At 37.4% G+C, this 21360-nt stretch overlaps 1 protein-coding gene across 2 annotated transcripts in view; it reads right to left on the bottom strand.

Annotated features, from left to right (window-relative positions):
- The window catches only part of LOC117966528 (opioid-binding protein/cell adhesion molecule-like), a 364153-nt gene that overhangs the window by 55725 nt on the left and 287068 nt on the right, over positions 1-21360 (bottom strand). For both annotated transcript variants that reach the window (XM_034912730.2, XM_034912729.2), the window contains one exon: positions 16940-17172. In XM_034912730.2, the coding sequence (XP_034768621.2) occupies positions 16940-17172 (233 nt within the window). The remainder of the gene's footprint in view (positions 1-16939; positions 17173-21360) is intronic.

Here is a 21360-nt window from a genome sequence, read left to right as displayed (position 1 = left end):
CATCTTTAGACTAAACTCCACATACTCAGACAACCAGGGCTTCTCAATTAGCGCTGTTTAGTTAACTTAAACCAATTTCTTTTCATTTTTAATTGATAGACTTTCAGATGCAAAACTCTACATTTCTCACTTAAACAAAATGATCACCACAAATGTGCAGCCTGCGTCTACCATCCGTAGGCTCATGTGAAAAAGTAAGTGTGCCACACAGACAACAGAGACAGGTTATTCCATATATCATTGGGTTTTGATACTCTAAAAAAACTTGTATAATGTGATATCTTGTAACAATTGTAAGTCGCCCTGGATAAGGGCGTCTGCTAAGAAATAAATAATAATAATAATAATAATAATAATAATAATAATAATATAACGATTTGCTTTCTAGATGTCCAAAATTCACATGGAGCCTTGAAATCATACTCCCCCATTCAGTCTTGCGAGGTAAAACCTTGAGACTTTTAGAAACAAAATCAACTAACAGATTGAAATGCGTATTGTGAAACAGCATAAGTACCCTGATAAACGTCTGCCACAGTAAATGTGTACGATCATTTTGCAGTTTCCTCATGCTTTTCCCATTGTTATGGTATTGCATTTACCACTGATTACAACGGTGTGCCTTTTTTTAATATGCTTTACCATGCTTTCACTGTCCTCTATTGCACCTTGCTATGCTTTTACTATGGGACACTTGTATAACAATTGTCTTGGTTTAATGCAATGGTAATTTTTCAAGTTTTGTTAATTAGGTGGACAACAAATTATCTTATGTGTTCTATAAAATGGTAAATTTTACTCCAAAGAACTAATGGGTGAAATTATTCTTCTGACAATCCTAAGCACTGGCAGCAGCAAAAAAAGGCTGAAAAACTGACAAAGAAGCGCCTGGACAACAAAATAATGGGTTTGCCCTTCTAAAATGTTTAAAAAAGAGAACAAAAGTCCATTAATGCCTGACACAATTTTGGCACTTGCTTTATCAAAGCTTTGTCTGTGAGACTAAGCGACTCCACAGAGGATTCATTTAATTTACAGAGAGGTTTGTTCTGTTTAATTGCTTAACAGTCAAGCGTTCAAGTATTACTGAGTACCAAGACAAATAAAACACCATGAAAACACGTTTTACCTGAAAATATAATCCAGTTGTGATTACCTGGCATTTATACTCCTGATACAGTCTAGCTAGCAGGAGGCACATCATTCTTAAACAGTTAAGATAACCTTTTGGCAATTTCCACAGGCTTTGCCTGTTGCAAACTGCTAATTTAATTTTTCTTACCAGTATTTGACGCACTTGGCACGTGCATTCGCAGCTGGCTGGAGAATTAACAGTAGATTATTATTATTTATTTCTTAGCCGGTGCCCTTATCCAGGGCGACTTACAATTGTTACAAGATATCACATTATTTTTACATACAATTACCCATTTATACAGTTAGTTTTTACTGGAGCAATCTAGGTAAAGTACCTTGCTCAAGGGTACAGCAGCAGTGTCCCCCACCAGGGATTGAACCCACAACCCGCCGGTCAAGAGTCCAGAGCCCTAACCACTACTCCTTAATTGAAGTGGTGTAACCCTATCTGTAAGTTCCTTCTATAGATATGGAGTTTGAAAAAGGATGTAAATCAAAGTGATAGCAGATATGTTTTTGATGAATGTTACCAAGCTTAGCAACTTTGGGTCAGTAAGTCAGTATACTGTAAAACTGGAAATGCCTGTGGCAGCTTCATTTTGCAGTTGTCCCACAATAGACATATATTTACAGGAACACATATCTGCGTATGCACATAAACTCAATGACGTGCAAATATTTGCAGCATAATATCATGCCAGCAAGCATTTCATGTTTTACAGTCGATCACTAAACTGCATTTACCAAATCAAGCAGACTTTTACGTGGGTGGTAATTGGATTGGGCATCATTAGAAGTATACAGACATTGAATGAACACTGTTGCTGGTCAATGACAAACAAATGGAATTACAGTAGCATAGATTTGTACAATTCCACTTGTAAGCTTATGGGAAATGCATAATCCTGTTTCCGCCAACTGGAAGCCTTGTGCCCCTCTGTAGAGTCGTGTCTCACTTACTGTCCTCACAAGGCTAACAGCCTCTCTGTCTCTCTGCAATGCATCACCACCTCTGGAACCTCCATTAATTGGAGCTGTGCCCCAGCAACCAGTCCCAAACTTTCTAATTGCCAATTAGGAATCACCAAGGTTATATTTATGGTGAACAACTTAGATACTGTGCTCCCTGGTGCTCAACACAGTACATAATTCTACAAACAAAAAACTAAAAAAAAACTAAAAGCGCAATAAATCCACAACGGTTAGTTAATGTGTCATCTCATAAGTATCATTACATACATATTTAGGCAATTATATTTTACACACACTGATGCTTGGTGTTACAGTATATTTCACGATGAATCTACTTTAAATGCCAGAACATGAATCGTTATTATTATTAGCATTGCATTAGCATTAATATATGTATATTCATTTGTATGAAGGCAAACTTAAACAAAGTAGACAGTCAACATAGCTATCCTCCAGGAGAAGAGTGCAGGACTAAACAGGAAAAAAAAGTGTACAGTAGTGAACAAAATAATGGATTATTGCCCAATATGGTCATAAGGCAATGCAGCTTTAAAAGACCCTTAGCTGAATGCGGAATACCAGAGAATATCAAACTATTCCACAGAGTCAATGTGTGCCCTGAAGGCTGGTAATTAACTAGCCTTTTCCACTCGTAGACAGTTTCATTGCATCGGTCTATCTGTTTGGATTTATCGGTAGCATTTATTATAATTGCTCTTCTGTTACCTCTGGTGGGGGGGTGGGTGGGTGGGGGGGGGGGGGGGGGGGGTGATATAAACAAGCTGTTTGTGTAAGACACGCTGCTTGTGTGTTGGATTGAATGGCAATGGTTTTCACTACAGTAATACTCCGTGCTGTAGTAGAGAAGCCAACGACATCACCTTTCTGTGAGATAGCCTAGCAGACCAAGCACAGGCACCCATGGGAAACTCTGAAGTTGTGTTGCCCTTATGGCACCCTTGCATAATACCTTTCCTGATCATTTTCCCCTCCAGAAACTGGGAAAATGTGCTGGTGCAATTCTCTGTGGGGAAAGTGTGTAATGTAGCAACAAATGCATGGCTAAGTGTAAAGTCAATACTCCCTAACCCCTTCTGAATGTCACTTCTAATGGAGATAGATCAGAAACTAGATGTTGTGACTCCCATTGGAGATCCCATAATGTAAATGATAGTCAAGAAATAATTCCCCTTTTTAGTGGATTCTTCAAACAGCTCTCGATCTCTAAGAGGGGACTTGGATGCGTAGATAAGTCTTCTCCTCTGGGACACAGTAACTTTGTATGCTCCAAGCAAGCAACTGCTTTATGTAATATCTATATGGGTTTTAAGTCATATCTAAGAGAAATCTGAAGAAGATACAGTCAAAACTACCATATCTCTTGGGCTTTTCTTCCGATAAACCTTAATATCATCCCCTAGTGGGATTAAAAAAAAAAAATTCAAAGAGATTTTAAGTTGGAAGTATTTAAAGTGAAAACGTTCTTATAGGCTGGGTCTCGGTGAAGGGTTTGATGTTTTTATTAGCCTCCTTTTGATTTAAGCAGCAGGGCTTGCTGGTGCCTGGATATGCCACCAAGCAGAAACAAATTAAAGGACCAAGAAAACAGTTCATGCAAAAACACTCCTGAGATCAGCGCACGTTTCCAGAGGAGGTCGTGAACTGAAGCGCAGGCATTTTCTGCAATAAAATCGAAAAACCGCCCATTGAACATTGTGCTTACAAACCTTTTAAAAGTCTTTCTATTCAGAATATAAAAATTACAATCCGGTTCGATGAGCAACAAGGTGCATGTTCAGATTGCGTAAAAATGACATTAGAAAAATATAACACAACTAGACATTGCCTATATCCCCTTCAGTCATTTTTTTTGAAAATGTAAAACAGTTTGTGTGAACTCTATGTAGAATTCAAGAAGTTTCTTTGAAAAAACATATATGCATTATAAAATAGATACATTACTGTAAGGCTTTTCTTTAGTTTTTTTTTTTTTTTATCTACTGCTTAACGCTGCCCTGTCCTTGTAGCTCCATAGCTTTGCACACAGTGGAAAGGTGCTGCATATCTGAGACCCTTGTTTATGCATGAGTTGTTTCTACTTAAAATGCTGATTTTGATCAATAAGTGTGGACCACAATCAACCCAGTTAAAGCTGGTTCTAATACACCAAACTTCGGGTAAAGGTGTCGTCACAAGGCGCCCACTGGCACCCCTCCAAGAAAGGACGGCTAACTGTTCATTGGTGAAAATAGGAGATTTCCACTACTTGTGAGATGTAAACTGCCCTGTGTACGTTAATGTCTGTAACTTGTATTTCATTGCTCGGAGTTGCATGGAATCCTACTACCTTCCCGAGACCTGTAGGCTGACCTGTAGCTTCTGCATGTGATCGCATTCTGTATTGTCTTTGGATTTGCTTTGCTCCTGAATTAAACTGTTTTGATTGAAGATTACCTGAATGAGACTGACTTATTGTTTTGAAGATGAAAACAAACCTATAGATAGGAAACTTAACGTGGTACAATAGCATGCTGTGACCGAAGGGGGACATGAACAGGGCTGCTGTCTTAGAAATAGGAGGGTCGTATTTTGGTGGTTATCCAGCAGGAAGGGATGGTGGAAAACATGTTCAAGGGTGATTACAGAAGTCACAACTTTGTTATTTTGCTGCTGATTTTACTTGAGTTTGTTTAATAAAATATTTGTCGAAAGAAACCCAGTGCACTTTGTCAATAACAAACGAGATGGATTAAAAAGAAAATGTTTTGAACGTGGTATAGCTATTTATTAACAGAGAGTAGATGAGTAGTGTAATCATGCGTGGTACATCAACTCTGCTTCAAACATTTAAACGCTGTCATTATAATTGTGTAAATTACATGACGAATGGTTCTTATGTCCATGATCATGACTGTTTATTCAGAATTATAGACGTCATTGATTTTGTGATGGATCGGGATGTTTTTCAAATACACAGATTAAAATGTAATTAAAGGCTTAATAAGCCACAATGAATGGATTGACTTCCTTTGTGCTGGCAATGTTATTCTGTACCATACTTAAACAAATAAGGTACTGAAGTGATTCATTACTGAATACTATTACACAAGACAGTCTTTATTTTATTGAACGGGCAACATTTCTATACCATACTGTAGATGAGACAATATTTTGAATGCATGAATGATTCATCAGCCTGTCAAAATGTAGACATGATAATTTTAATAAAGAAAATCAGATGGATCCAATCCCATTAAATAATGCGTCAACCAGAAATGATCCCTTACAGTATACTGTAACTTGCACGTATACATTTGAATGTACCACGGACTATGAATGTTAGGTGATGTGCATATGAATCACCACCATGAATTATAAGGTGCTGCTACCTCCTGTAAAATGAAATGCAAAAGGAAATAAATCACAATAGCATAAGTAGTGTTGAATAGTATTACCAACCCAACCCCAGTCTGTAAAGACCAAAGAATAGGTAACACAAGCTTTGTCTAATCCAAAGTCCCAACGAACTGATCAGAAGAAATCTGGACCCACGTGTTTAAGCTCATGCCCTCTTCTCATTGGAAGTCAGTACATTTTTAGCAAGTTTGGTCCTGCTTACAAAATGCAAGGAGTCACTAATGAAGCGGCCTCTAATGCGTTAAGCAGACTGATCTTCTCTGTTTCTATACAGTTAATACTGATGAATACTTCAAAAGCCTCATTACCCTCCCCTGGAACCAGAGAGAAGCTGCTTCTGAATCTCGTAATGAGTCCCTCTGCTTATTACAAAGAAGAATATTGAACCTGGATGGAAACCTATTCATTTTTTAGGTCGTTTGTCTGTTTGTGTGTGTGTGCGTCTGTTCCATTTACAAGGTGTTATTATAGAACTGAATTACCTCTTCAGTGCACATGTTATTTAGATCTGATGAAGAACGACTGAGCACTCACTGCAGGTAGCCTTAAAAGGGATGCTTCAATACATGAGAGCAGGAATTTGTCCCTGAAGAATCCACAATGAATTTGCCTTCCTGAATCAAGACTCTAGAGGGCTTGCGGCTATTAGGTTTGGCAGACAACAACACTAGAGACATTATTCCTTGCTTAATGTACTAAAGATGTTTAAAGATTCCCAACGCTGTGGAAAAAGATCATTTTAAAAAACATACCTTTTCACAATGAGCACAATGCACAAGGCAAATTAAAAATGAGTTTCTGCATGTTATGGTTTATGGCAGCAAAAGCACTAATTGCATTGAGCTCCAAAGAAGTACTGATGTAATTCATATGTAGTATTGTTTTATTGTTACTGTATGTTATGACTAGGGCTTCTGATTTTCGGTTTTAACCGATAAAAAACGATAGAAAACACCCCCGATACAAAAAAAAAAGAAATCGGTGTATATCCAATAAACATCGGAAAACCACTGGAAATGGTTACTCAATTCATATTGACAAACCCTTTCTCCGTGTGACGGTGCACGCCTGCCCCTATGATTATTTGTGTTTTTGAATTATTATTATTGCTATTTAAACATATTTTGTGTTATTATCAGTGTAGGTATGTGGCAGCACAGCAGGGTGAATGCCCTGGCAGAGCACGGGCGTGTGTTGTGTGGGGAGTATTGAGTGGCAGGGAGGGAGTTCAAATTCACGGCTGCAGCAAGCCTAGTTCATTGGACGATTAGCAATGGTAGCCCATATCCTATCACTGCTAATGACTTTTCTAAATCACTAGCATCATAGTGAGATCGAGCGATTTTACATCCCCCATGTGCAATACATGGGGAGATAACAGTTCAGATTTGTTAAATGATTTCTCTTAGCAAAGCAAAAGAACACAATAACACTCTAACAGAGGCCTATATTAGGGTATTAAGGTAAAAATGAAAGGCTTATTGTCCTTGCAATTAAGTGCAGATGTGTTCCACCCTATAAGTGTTTCTGTATGGATTTTCTTTAGATTAAATAGAATATAAACACAATGTAATCGCTGTTCTGGCAAACACAGAAGACGTACATGCTGAGCTTCATGTTAATTATGCAATGTTAGCTTTTGCAGGGTTTTGCTATCAATTTGATCCATTTTGTCTGAAAACACACTCTCCTTATCTGCTTTTAGAAATCCCCACATAAACCACTCTTTGAAATCTTTGGATGCATGAAAGCAAGTGAACACATATTGTTTATACTCTAACTTCCACATCCCTACCAATTGTCTTTGAAAAGCATTTTTTTTTAATCAGTCATACTGACCAAAAATAAATAAATAATAACTTTCAACTAAGAATAAGGTTTCTATAATCAAATTGACATGATTACTGTAATTGTCAAAATATAACGTTCACCCTGTGTATAATGCACACCCGTTGTATAACATGCATGGTTGAGCAAATTGTATAAAACCACATGTAGAACAACCCCTGGTGTTACAATGCATATCTCTACATAGAATACTATATCATTGGTATACATTTCTGTACCATGGTATCTGGTATCTCCTACAATTTGTAAAAGCATGCACTTCAAACTCTAAACATTACGTTATGTGTTGTAACACAAATAATTATTCAACTTAAAATAAACCTTTGCTAGCAAAACTGAAGCTGCACGATCATCCATCTCAAAACGATTTAAATGATTAGGCACAGAGTAAAGATTTGTTTGTCCCTAATTGTTTAGTTGATAGCTGCTGGCAAATATGTGATTCTGGCACCAATCTTCAGCAGGAATCCATTTTCGAATGACAGCTCTGTAGCATTGTGCCAGGTTGGAAGCAAGTATGCCTTCATTCAAAAGTAAAGTCCCCATCTGGTCATTTGTTTAGGTCATTTGAGGTCTGAACTGTGGCCACGGTGAAGTGTGGCGTGTGGGTGACATGCCAAATCAGAGCCTGATAATGTGTCAAGTGGTGGAATAGTAAAAAGAAACAAAAAAAAAAAACACAAAAACATGAATGCAAATATATGGTGTGCCTAATTTCTATTGTCTAACAAAAAAAACTGGCCTTCCATTGGTAACGTGTATGACGTCTGAATTAAAGAATATTGCATTTATTAGGTTATTTTGAAGGTAGAACATATTTGTATTTGTGTTTTTGTGGGTTTTTTTTCTTCAGGTTGCACGGTGCATAAGTAGACACTTTTAACACTAGAACCGCCGCGGTTATACTCATACCTCAAACCACCGCCGGCAGTCATTATGACGGTTACATTTTAAACAACATCAATATTAACATGAAAAGACAAACTATCGGATACAACTCACAAGTTTTATTCAAGCACATCGTATCAAACATCTGCACAGCCGAAACGCTGTAATTTAAATGAACAATTAAACAGAAAAGGGATTATTTTCTAACTTACCACAGATAAAGCACTACTTCAAAAAATGAAAAACTATCCTAAAATAAACATTTAAAAAGAAACGAGTGCATAAACAGGTCTAAACAGGTATCTGTACATACAAAACTGTAAAAACAACAGTTGTTTTTAATTTAGAACGAAAGTAACATATGTTTTCTCTTGTGTGTGTGTCACTCGGTGCAGCACAGAATCCAGGTTGAGCTGCTGCAGCTTTGCACTTTTCTGATTGAAATGTTTCTGCCGAAGCACTGTGGCTAGCTTCCAGATGAAATCTCTCCTACTGATTATTATTATTATTTATTTCTTAGCAGACGCCCTTATCCAGGGCGACTTCCAATTGTTACAAGATATCACATTATTTTTTACATACAATTAACCATTTATACAGTTGGGTTTTTACGAGCAATCTAGGTAAAGTACCTTGCTTAAGGGTACAGCACCAGTGTCCCCCACCTTGGATTGAACACACGACCCTCCGGTCAAGAGTCCAGAGCCTTAACCACTACTCCACACTGCTGCCCATTTTCCCTGGTACATTCCTTGTACAAAAGTAAGGAACTGATGGCTGCCAGGTCCAGTAGAGAGAACAGGCTTGTATATAAAAATAAAATAGAATATTGTAGATTATATTAAGAATAGAAACGTATTGTAAAAGGAAGTCAAAATTTGGCAGTTCTAGGTGGGTGGGATTATAACTTCCTTATTTTCGTGATCCTGCCTTTCAAATGCCATCAGGGTATTTAATACATGTATTTAGGAAAAGTCATAAACTCATAACTTTCAGACACGCAGAGTAATTTAAATTTGAAAACCTCAAACCATCGAAATGACCGCCGTGGCGGTTCTAGTGTTAATGCAAATAAAATATAGGTTTTACATTAAAACCACCCTGCATAGTGAATAAAGCAAGTCATGGCAATTCTTCAGAGCCTTTGAAACACCTTTAATTGACATGAGATCAAATCAATATATTCTTTTCTGACGTTAAGAAACCCATGTGTTACCATGGTTATGCAGCCTCTCATCTCATTCACAACACCACTTTGCAACTCACTTCAGGATCAATGGGAGGCCTTGCTTATTGCTTTTACTGATTATTGTTGGTAAGAGTCCATTGTTAAGCTCCTCAGACCTTGTCATATATATCCTTCTCTGAAATGACACTCTATGCATTATTTAATTTCTGTTCTCTACTATATTAGCAAACTGCTTTGCAATAAACAAAAACATGAAATCAATACTAATGGAAAAAAGGGTCATTGCATTATAAAAGAATATATGCTGAATACCAAAATACTTCATGATATTGCCTGTAAGCATGGATGGCATAAATTAAACATGCTTCCCCCTGGGGCACCAGTTTATTTTGAGATCCAGTCCCTAAACCTAACACTGCAATACCACTACAATACAGTGATACACACTTACATAGTACATCAGAAGAATCGATATATAGAAATGCTAATACTGTCTAAAAATACGCAATGAAATACATAACTGTGAGAATCCAGCTATCAGGCTCTCACCACCATAGCTGAAAAGAACTGTGCCATTAAGCTCTTTGTCAATCAAGGGCAAAGTGACTCATCCCTTTGGAATCAGCTTCTGGGTCGCTGTGAAAAACAGGACTTTGTGTAGCCTGAACCAGTAATCCAGTAATATCATCAAGCTCTAAGAATAAAAATCTCATGAAATACATCAGGTGCCCATGGGATTGATATCATCATACACGCTAGTCCAACCTGAAAGCTATCTTTCCTATCTTTCTGCTTCAGTTCCACAGCAGGCTGGTGAGACCTAGATACTGCACATGGAGGTATTATGAGAAGGCGGTTTTGTGAACCCACCTAACAGAACACAGGATTATATCTGTTGAGATCGTACTGCACATGAATCAGCTACCTGTGCAGTAAAACCTTATGCATTAGGTTGCTGTAGCCCCTTAAGGTACCCAAGGAATTGTTTCATGAACATCATTGCAAAGATAAGAAAGTTAGCACAATTGTATTTGTGGGACACTGTGGCAGGGCAGGAGCCATGCACTTGAAGAGTGGGTTGTGAGTATATATATTGTAAATATCATGTGTAATTGTGTGTAAATAAATCATGAAGTACCTGACAGAGCCTGCCTGCTGTGTGTGATTGCCAGCTGTACAATCAGCTGCTAGGTGTGTTTCAGCAGGGTGTCAGGTATAAAAAGGTGCCGTTAATTCACCTCAGGGCTGCTGCAAAGCCAAGAACAACGGGCTGAACATTGTCCACGATACCTGGACAAAAAGACTTAAAGACCTTGATGTAATCCTCTGAAACCGAAACCGCTGATGGCCGGGCGAGTAGCCGGGTTTGTGTAGTATTGAACAGAGAAGATTAGTTCAGAGATTGGAGATCCCTCCAAGTATAGCGAGCGAGGTGAATAAGCGGGAACTCCATGCATTAGGGAGTAGCGCACAACGTTTTCACTGCACCTTTTATGTTATAGTTTTTGTACAGTGTTTTATGCTTTATGTACATTCCCCTGTCCTCAGTGCGCTACCATTGCTGATAGTGTCACGTGAGCTGTTCACTGTATGCAAAGAAATCCTGTTTGCCTGCGAGGCGTATCAACTTCAACTTCCGTCTCGATCTCCTGCCTGTCACTCAACAACGAATGCACGCACCCACACGGCAGCAGCCTGTCATGGACACATATGTCCCTTTTACCCTTAAATGCATAATTAACTGGTGTTTTGTAATAAATGGACTGTGAGAGAGAAACAAACAGTCATGGGCATCAAAAAAATAAAATAAAACATGATTAAAAAAAAACATGATTAAAAAAAAAAATGATTTAAAAAAAAAAAAAATCACATGGACATTTCAGCTCTTCAGATCCTATCCCTATCGTTTTTTAATGTTTTTTTTGTTTTTTTGGGGTTTTTTTTTGGTCATAAAAAAAAATATATATATTGAAGAATGTTTACAGGAAGCAATGCGTGCACAATATAATTATTTGTGACAGTTCATAGTTATTTTTAGAAAGGATTACCTTAGACAGTAACCTACAGTCCGATATATGTGGCTTTATAAATATTTAGGTATACATTTATTCTGCTAAGATTTTGTTGGTTGTAAATAATTCAATGCAGACCGTGCATAAGGGGAATACTGTGCACAGATCTTCACTGGAGGGCACTGAGTTGTGTAGATAGACTAACAGAATTTAAAACAATGCATTTCTGCAGAAAGAAATGGAGCATGGAGGTGTTTCTCCTTTTATAAGTGCTGCGCTTTATGTAGTAACTCAAGTGCACTCTAAGCTCTACCATCACTTTCCTATGAAATGTTGCCATGGTTCTTTAGTTTAAAAGCAAGAACACACCATTCAAAGAAGGGGAAAAAAAATCCAGTATGAAGGTCAGCTTCACCTTATATTAGCCATTAAAAATAGAATTCATTAAAACACAGCAACCTTGATTTTTATACCAGAAAGTGGTTAATAAAAAAAGGGTAATTTTATCCAAAGTACTGCTGAGGCTGTATACACCATGTTATTTCTCAGAAATCTTCTTACTCCACTATACAAGTCTTTACAACAAACTGAGGACCTTCTGCTTGAAAGAACCTTCCCACTACATCACCCCCTCCTCAACACTGAACCCCTCCGAGCCAGTGGTATCGCTAGAGCCCTGTATGTCCCTCCCTTGATGTGCATTCCATGCCATTACAGCTTCAACCACGGAGCTAATGAACCTTCTCCAAGCTGTGGCCCTGTATTACTAAACAGGCTGAGATGGAATGGGTTTGTTATGTCTTATTGAACACAGCACAAGCGAGGGGTTGTTAATGGATAATGAGTTAGGTTGTGTGAATAATCCGCTACCTGATTAAATGGCTCTGTTCTCGAGATTGCTAAACAGCTCCGACAAGCAGGGAGGTTTTCACGGACGTGTATCCAGCGCAGAGAAATGCTATTGACCAAAAAAAAAGTTTGGAGTAGGTTTTCTTTTAGGATGCCTGTGTTTGACTAGAGTAATCTCACATTCCCAGGGTGTTTTTTCAAGTTTAACAAAATTAATAAAATCTAAGACCAGTATATCCGTTGTATTTCACTGGGAGAATATGACGATCCTGACACTTTGTTAATGTAATACAAATGAACCAGTTCTTGCTCTAACTGGCTGGACGGGGGTGATGCTTTGACACACACATTCCGTTCCATGTCTACCATTTAAGCCACTTCCCTTACAAGACAAGGCTATTTTAGATAACATGTACATGCACTGATGGTTTCGATATCAAAAGCTGAGTCTGAGCCATGCCCAGACCAGTACCAGTATATATCAATTGAGAAATACACATCAAACCATCCCTTGCTTTCACAGTCCCTCATTCCTGACAGAGTAAATTGATTATCTTCACTAAGATTCATTAGCTGCTCAGAAACTATCTGTGTCCAGTGGCTACAGATATTATTTGGACAGGGGTGACAAGAAAAATAATTGCTTTCAGCTTCATTTAATTACAGATCTTTTGTGGTGTGGATGGTACAAGGTTATTTTTTAATGCAATTACACTGGACGTCAGTCCGCATTTGGATCATTTTACTTTCTGTGGATGTTTTATTCTTTAGTTTCTTTCCAATTAAGTTTCATATCCCTGTAGTTACAGCTACAAGTGCAATGTGCATGCTTTTATTTTATTAACAACCAGGAAGTGTTACCTGTTATTACTGAAGTATTCGACCCACTGCCCTCTAGTGGTTCATTTTACTATGCTCTTTCGAACATTAAGGTCATTTTCCACTAATCCAGTAATGGTCTTTGCATTGATTTATTTTATATTTTTTGCCCATTAACGTGCATATATATATATATATATATATATGTGTGTGTGTGTGTGTGTATTATTATTATTATTATTATTATTATTATTATTATTATTATTATTATTATTATTATTATTATTATTGTTATTATTATTAGTCGTGCTAATTTGCTATGCAAAAGCTTACAGTAGTACATTTGCAATGTGTCACTTACTCCAATGAGAAGTGTTTCTATATTTTATTTAATTTGTACACACATGATGAATAATATAACCGAGTAACTGCTTGGTTTGATTGAATTATTGGCTATTTCTTCTTATTGTTATTGAGGCATAGCCACTGATAAAGGACTTGGTCACCAAAGAAATGTCACATTTTAGTACAACGCAGTATTTTTACTGTTATACAACTACTGTTAAATGTCATTCCAAAGGTTATATTGAACTGCAGAGCCAAAAGGCACTTTTCCATGCTGCAGAAGGCAAACCCACTTCAAGAAATGATCGGCACTTTGTTAAATGTTAAATGCTTTAGTTTAAGTGTTCCTTTCTTGTAATGTGGCAGGAAATATTTAAGCCAGACAGATCGAAAGTGGATAAGGATGGGTAGTGATGGTATTGGGTTTTTGTTTTTGCACTAAGCCGCCTTATCTTTGGGTGGGATCGACTTTCACTGACTGAGCAATGGAGCACCAGTTTCCTTCCCTTACACAACCATGCTCTGCCTATGGGAATACATCAGCATGTCCTGGAAGCCATGGAGCTGAGTGCTGTACTTGCTAGGACTGTCAATAAACGAGACACAGAAGCTCCCAAACGTATCACATTTTAGTCTGTGGACAGATACAGACTTGATAAGAGGGTTATAATATATTTAGGAATGAGGTGTAAGTTAATTCCACTGTAGGTTTCAACACAGGAGCCAGTTATTGGCCAAAGAAAGAACATACCCTTTGGGGCTGAGTGAAGTGCTCATACTAATGCTATCTGAAGGCTAAAAATGACACAGAAGTTAAATGTGGGAAACTGAATCCCATCCATTGCTGGAAATACAATGATTAGCAGATGAACACCAGATGCAAAGATGGCCTGTAATGTCTTCATTCATCAATACTTTTCAATTCCCCAGCGATAATTACTGTATTTGATCCTATATTTGTAGGACAGTGTCTATAATGATTTCTTGTTGTAACAGAAGGGGAGTCCATGAAGCATATGGCTAGATATTTCCAAACTATTCTGACCTATGGTACTGAAAATAACACAAGCTTTCAACCACAAGAGTGGGGAACCAGTGAAGGCTGAAAAAAAGTTGTAGCTCAAAGAAAGAACTGTAAGTATTATCCCTGATTTGTTGTAGTGTATCTTACAGTATAAGGAGGTTGTGTGGTCCAGTGGGTAAAGAAAAGGGCTTGTAATCAGGAGGTCCCCAGTTCAAATCCCACCTCAGCCACTGACTCATTGTGTGACCCTGAGCAAGCCACATAACCTCCTTGTGCTCTGTCTTTCGGGTGAGACGTAATTGTAAGTGACTCTGCAGCTGATGCATAGTTCACACACCCTAGTCTCTGTAAGTTGGATAAAGGCGTCTGCTAAATAAACAAATAATAATCCCACAAACCAATACTCAGTTGTCAGTAAAAACGCACTTGCCCCTTTGTTTTCATACACTGTCCCATGCTCCTCTGAGTAACAGTTCCTTCGTGGATGAAGATGAGTGCGCATGTGCGACACGGCTAAGAGGCTTATATATTTGCTATACTATACAACAGTTTGATCTGTGTCTTCAAGAACGGCGTTCAATAAAAAAAAGATGTGTTTCTACTTCATTCAATAGTTTTCACTAAAACACTCCTGCATACCAAACGAGAATATGCTTGTGCACAAGCAGCCCACCCCTTCATGTATCTAATTGGGCAATTACGCTGTTAATGAAACATGTTCTACTTTGACACAACAAGAAGATCCATCCTGACTAACTAAACCTTTTGAGAACCTGAACTATAATTTGCATAAACCCTTTCCCTGCTACTGCGAGGTAACAGATCGGTCAATTAAGCATAAAGGAAGAATGTTTCTGTTCATGTTATATTTTTGTGCATTTGACACAATTTGTAATACTGTGCTTGTGGTGTTGATGTTCACAGAATAAATACATACAAAAAAAAAACATTTAAAAAGTGCATTTGGTAGGTGTTTTATATATTGAGATACAGGAATGGAGAAACATTGAGTACAAGGCTTTCCAGTTAGTTTAAAATTCTGTAACGCTTTTCAGTAATATCCTGTGTATATATACAAGGATGCTAACGAGAGAAAAAAATGCAAGTATTATTTGGAAAGTTAATTTGAGAGACATTGATTCCTTTGTAAATGTATTGTATTGACAGCTAATTTAACAAATCCTGAAAGAAAGCCAAGTCCTTTTTCAGCTCAACGTGTTTCCAAATCAATAACTATCAACTATTTAAAATTCAGCCTAATCTCAATTCCGGCTCTCACAGTCACGTATGGAGGGGTTCTCCCTTAATTAGATCACTCTTGCCAAAGAGAATGAGAAGTTTTTCATTATCTTTATCTCTGATTCAGAAAACCAATGTAGGCACAGCACATATGAAGCTTTTATTTTCATTCTTGAATTCTATGTTGTTGCTGGTATAATAAGAATGCCTCTGTTGTTTGATTCCTTCTGTGAAACTCTATTTAATGGGTGGTGTGAAAAATGGGGTGCATGAAGCACTGTCTACACAACTCAAAGCATAATTGCATCCCAAGCCTTTAACTTAACCCTGATTTTACAGTCAATATGAGACTGCAGAATTGCTCTTCAGTCCCTCACCGCAACGACTGAAATAATATTCTCGACACAACAGGTGCTCTTCAGTGTGGACAATTTACATATACTTATTTGTGGTGGGATGCAACTGTAAGTTGTGCTAAATGATTCACAAACAGTAATCTTTCTATTTTTAATAGCCAGAAACCTGAGCAATTATTTGTTCCTGTTAAAAAAAAAAAAAAGTTTCTAAGTACCCCTCTCCTGTCAATCACACCGCACTGGGTTCATTATTTAGATGGCTGGAAGTCAATGCTTTATTTTTTTTTTATAAACTCTCTCTAGAGTATTTCTTAATATAAATTGATATTCAAAGTTAGAAGTTTAGTTATAATATTCATTAATCCCCTTTCCACACTCTATTATGCAATTTACATTTTAAGAAGATGATCATTCCTGGAGAATTGAACAGAACAATTATTTTCTTCCAGGCCATTACTGACAAGGTCAGGCCTACTGCGATGACGGCATGAAAGTCTTCCTCTTTAATAAAGGATATTGTATGCAACATTTGGTCGTAGTCCTAATTGGCAGCTAGCTATCCCTGAAGACGCATTCTAAGCACTGTTGGAGATGCATTGTTAAATGAGCGCAGCAGTTTAAAACGAGGCAAACCAATCATGAATATCATTTCTTAAAACTGATTGTGGAGGAAAGCCTGTGGCTCAGTACTGATGTTAAAACAAGCTTCAAATCACTAGAGCGAGTTCTGCCTTGAAACGCAAAAGTACAGATAGCTTTTTTTTTGTACACATTACTTGTGTATAACCTTGAATGGGTGGGGATGTGGGGTGATGACGCAGGTATGAACAGAAAGAGCGTTTACCTTGTACGATTAGATGGACTCGCGATGCCTTGGGGTTGTTGTTGGTTAGGATTGAGCAGACGTAAGGCCCGTCGTCGTAAACGTCCACGTCTTTGATCTGGATGCTGTACTCAGTGCTGGTGTTGTTCAGCAGGATCACGCGTGGATCTATGGACCACTTGTCGAATCCTGCAAACAGTATGCTGGAGCGGTTCAGCCAGGCCACCCTTGTGACCCTGTTGTCCAGGTTACACCTGTAAGGAAACGCAAAACCAAAGGAGAGGCTTTTTAAGTGATTTTTTTTTTAACTATAAACAAACTACAACAAATATCAAACGTATATGTGGATGTATATGAATAAACTAACACAGCGGTATACACAAATATATTGACCAGTACACAAAAGGTCAAAAATTCAACATAGCATAAAGTAGACTTAAAACTTTTTAATACAGTCCTAGCTCATCAGACTTACTGTATAAGCAGCTTTCCTCATGAAATCATAAAAATAAAAGAAAATTGACAGAACCGGATGAACCAAGGCATCGGGACAGTTCCATCAATGCGTTCCATAAGTTTACCAACTAAAGTATCATCATTTTCTGTCAAATATTTACAATTAAAATTGTCAGTACTGTCGCACAAAGTCACCAATACATACCCCTCTGCAATACACAGTGCCTAATGTGAAACTCACTTCAATAAAAATTCTTAAAATAATCAAAAGAATTAAAAAAAATACAATTATGTTATTACTCCAACCTCTGCATACATATATGTTACACAGTGCTATACATCAGCACATGCAACACATACATTATATATAATATGGCTATTAGTCAGTCAATATTGTATTTTATATTTTGTTATGAATACATATTTTACTGGCATACCAGGGTACTGATTTAACAGTACATTTGTAGAGGTACGTTTTTCACCGACACAATACAACTTTAATCACAGCTTAAAAAACAATGCTTTTTAATTTGTTATTTTTTCTAAATTATAAGTGCTTCCTTTAGATAGTTTGCTGTGACTAACAAGATTTAGATTCACAGTCTATAGTCTACAGTTATATATATATACACACACACAAAGGATTTGGTTTTAGTTCTGTGACCCACAGGGTGCTAAGATACACAATACTCTCTGAATGTCAATGCCTGACTAGAAGAATCCTGTACAGAGCACTGTGTTAGAAGTCTAATGGTTACAGCACAGGGCTCTGAGCCAAGGCACAGTCCACTGGCAAGTTACTTAACATCTTTCAGCCTCCACTCCCAAGAAGCTAGAGCAGGAGTTGTATTGGATACGGAAAGCTAGAAGAAACAAAGACCAACTAAGATTATACAATGGCTGAAAGGATCGTCGGTATTCCTAAGCACTGATGATGTCATCGTACTCAGTATCTTATGGGGATCTCTGTGGCTGATGAGTTGATAGAAAATGCTGCTAAAAAATCTAGATTAAAAAAAAAAGATACCAAATGCTCAAGGCTGGGAACAGACGTGACACAACTGAGGGCATAAATAAGTGCTGATGACTTGAGCAGCTTGCTAAGTACCCAGCACCTTGCTGAGACTGTATCCCTCTCAGAGGACCAGGTTAAACAGAATGTGGAAGTGGAATTTTTCACTCAGTAAGGTGCTGTTTGAGCTCAGCGGGTGTTCTGTATAAACAGCCGATGCCTGCTGCAGCCTTTATGGTATAAATATTGAGGGCACTTAAAGACATGAAAAATGTAAAGGTTGTTCTATTCAGAATGTCTTCAAATTCATGGAGAGGCGTGCCTATCGAAAAATATTAGTAAAAGCAGACTGAGCCATCCGCAGTTACAATTAAACCTGTTCCCTTCGTGTTTAAAACACTAGAAAGAAGAAAGCTAAACATGTTTTTTTTCAACATATTTTATAATCCAAGTTCCTCCTGTTAATTCTGTTTCTGCTTTATCTGATTATGCTCGGCAGCATTCATCTCATTCCTCGACTACACCACCTTCTTCGCAATCAGAATCTGTTGGGGCACTGACCTGAATGTCATGCAAACTGCGGTTTTGCGTTGGGAGATAATAATGGTATCTGTCAAATACATGCACCTTTTAACCAACTACAAAGCTACTCGTTTATTTAATTTGCATACAATTAACTGAATGCACCTCGGTATTACGGGATGTTACACAGCAACATCACACATGCTATCCGGAGCGTTGATTTATGACACGTTAAAAGTAAGTGAAGATTCTGAATCGGCAGAGTCATTTAGAGGGGGATCTGACTCCACTAAAACACAACTGTAGTACAATATGGTGCTTATTAAGCATAGGTTGGGAGGTAAGGCACTTTCCCAGAGCTTTGTCACCTCCCTTGGGGTATAAACTCCTTGTATTCCAGTCAGAGAACAGCACATGCTAGCTTCAACATCCACCTCCCCCTATTCTGGGCAATGTGCAGATCTCCGTTTGCCCTAACACTATAAGTGTGCAGATCTTCGATTGCCCTAATACTGTATATGTGGAAGTGCTGGATGATGCAATCTGACCTCATATGCATTCCAATGGATCAGCTGTTATTCCTGTGGTGTTCCACTTGAAATCAATAGGAGTTTGTGGCTAGGTGTTGTTTAATTATATTCAGGGCTAGAAAAAGCATTACAAAAAACAATTTCAGATTCAGATGTTACTCCAATGCAATCCTGTTAAACTCTACTGAACTTCATATACGTTTGCGTGTATTATTTTAAAGTGTTAAGTGAAATTTCAGATGGCTGTCACATCAATAACAATAATATACATTACAGTGAAAAATAAAGGCCACAGACCAAAGCTACCTTTTCATAATTGTCAGTGCCTCTGGCATAATAAATCTTACAATGTAAATTAACACAACCCAGTCCTTCTGGTCTTATCAATTCTGTCTGTGCCTCTCTCAATCAAAAAGAGTTTGACATTCAAGGATTAATGCCCAGGTGTCCCGGGACCATAATGGGACTTGCTACAGATCCCAACTGTGCCAACAACGTATACCACGTTTAGTATGGGGAAAACTATTTCAAGTATAACCAACAGCCTATAAATGTAGTTCTGCTGGTTGGGAGATATTGGGACTATATTCCCCCCTGATTGACTGGATAACTTTCAGGGAAAATCTGCTTACTGATTTCCATCCCAATTTATAATGCAGTTTTATAGAGCAACACAATGTGTTACACATGGCTGTGGGGTGCTATTAATGAACCTCCCAATCTGTATTTACTCTTTTCTATGTGGTTGCTGGTTGCATTTGCTATCACTGGTTGCAGCCACACAGCTATTTAATAACCACTATCATCATATGAAATTATTAATATGAAAAAAAACCATTCCTTATCACCTTTTCACAGACAGTTACTATTGAATGTATTATTAATAACCCATTTACTCTATTTGCACAGGACAACTATTATTATTATTATTATTATTATTATTATTATTATTATTATTATTATTATTATTATTATTCAGTGTCCCGAAACACACACACATACAGCATGCATCAACTACTTTGTTAATCAGCTTTTCAGTATTTTATTCAGCCACATTGATATTAATTGTAATAGAGGTTTAGTAGCAACTTCCTTGCCTTATAATATTTGATTTTGTAATATTAATATTTGCTGGGTTTGTTTTATTTATAGAAACATTTTTAATAAGCTCATGTACAGAACTTTACCGTTCATGTATCATACAAGCCTACCAGCGCATAACTCAAATTTAAAAAACGTAGTCAAAAGTATATTAATAATTGATGTGAAAGCTAAAGTTCCACTCTGTTAATATTTGATACAGGATTAGTTTCTTGCAGGATCTATAATTGTAGTGAGATATCAGCTTTGGAGCAACAAGGGAAAAACAACATACAACTGATTCAGTCAAAGTCTGCATCAGTATTTGTGTATGGTTTACAGCAGCCCACACCATTGTCTTGCCTCTCGTTAACATTATTAACATTATTGCTGTCCCCTCAACTTTTATGCTGCTGCTAATGTTTTGTTTTTTTTTTACCTTAATTCAGGATATTCAACATTTTATAGTGCATCCTGGCCCCTTTGTTGTACTGTAGGTAACATTGTAATTGCAGCCAGCTATGTCTTTACATATCCAAACTGATTAGAGCAAAAAGATCCTGTTCTTGAAATGCATTCATAATATACTGAATAGCAGGTTTCTTATTTTATGATTTTTTTTTTTTTACCTGGAGGCAAACATTACAACTAACTTAACCACTTAGTTACTTACCCAACCAATACAGGTCTAATAATGATACAAAAATAAGCAAAATGTCTTAAAATGAGTCTATCACAACTGTCCAAACACATCTTGCAAAGGTCTACCAGTATCTGAAGATAGCTGGTTGGCCATTAAGTAAGCACTGTATTCATTTATTTTATTAGTATAACCAATTTAG

Source organism: Acipenser ruthenus, chromosome 40 (genome assembly GCF_902713425.1).
Source record: "Acipenser ruthenus chromosome 40, fAciRut3.2 maternal haplotype, whole genome shotgun sequence".
In the NCBI taxonomy this organism is placed as follows: domain Eukaryota; kingdom Metazoa; phylum Chordata; class Actinopteri; order Acipenseriformes; family Acipenseridae; genus Acipenser; species Acipenser ruthenus.
Note: the sequence above shows the minus strand (reverse complement) of the source record. Positions and strands in the feature narration are given on the sequence as shown.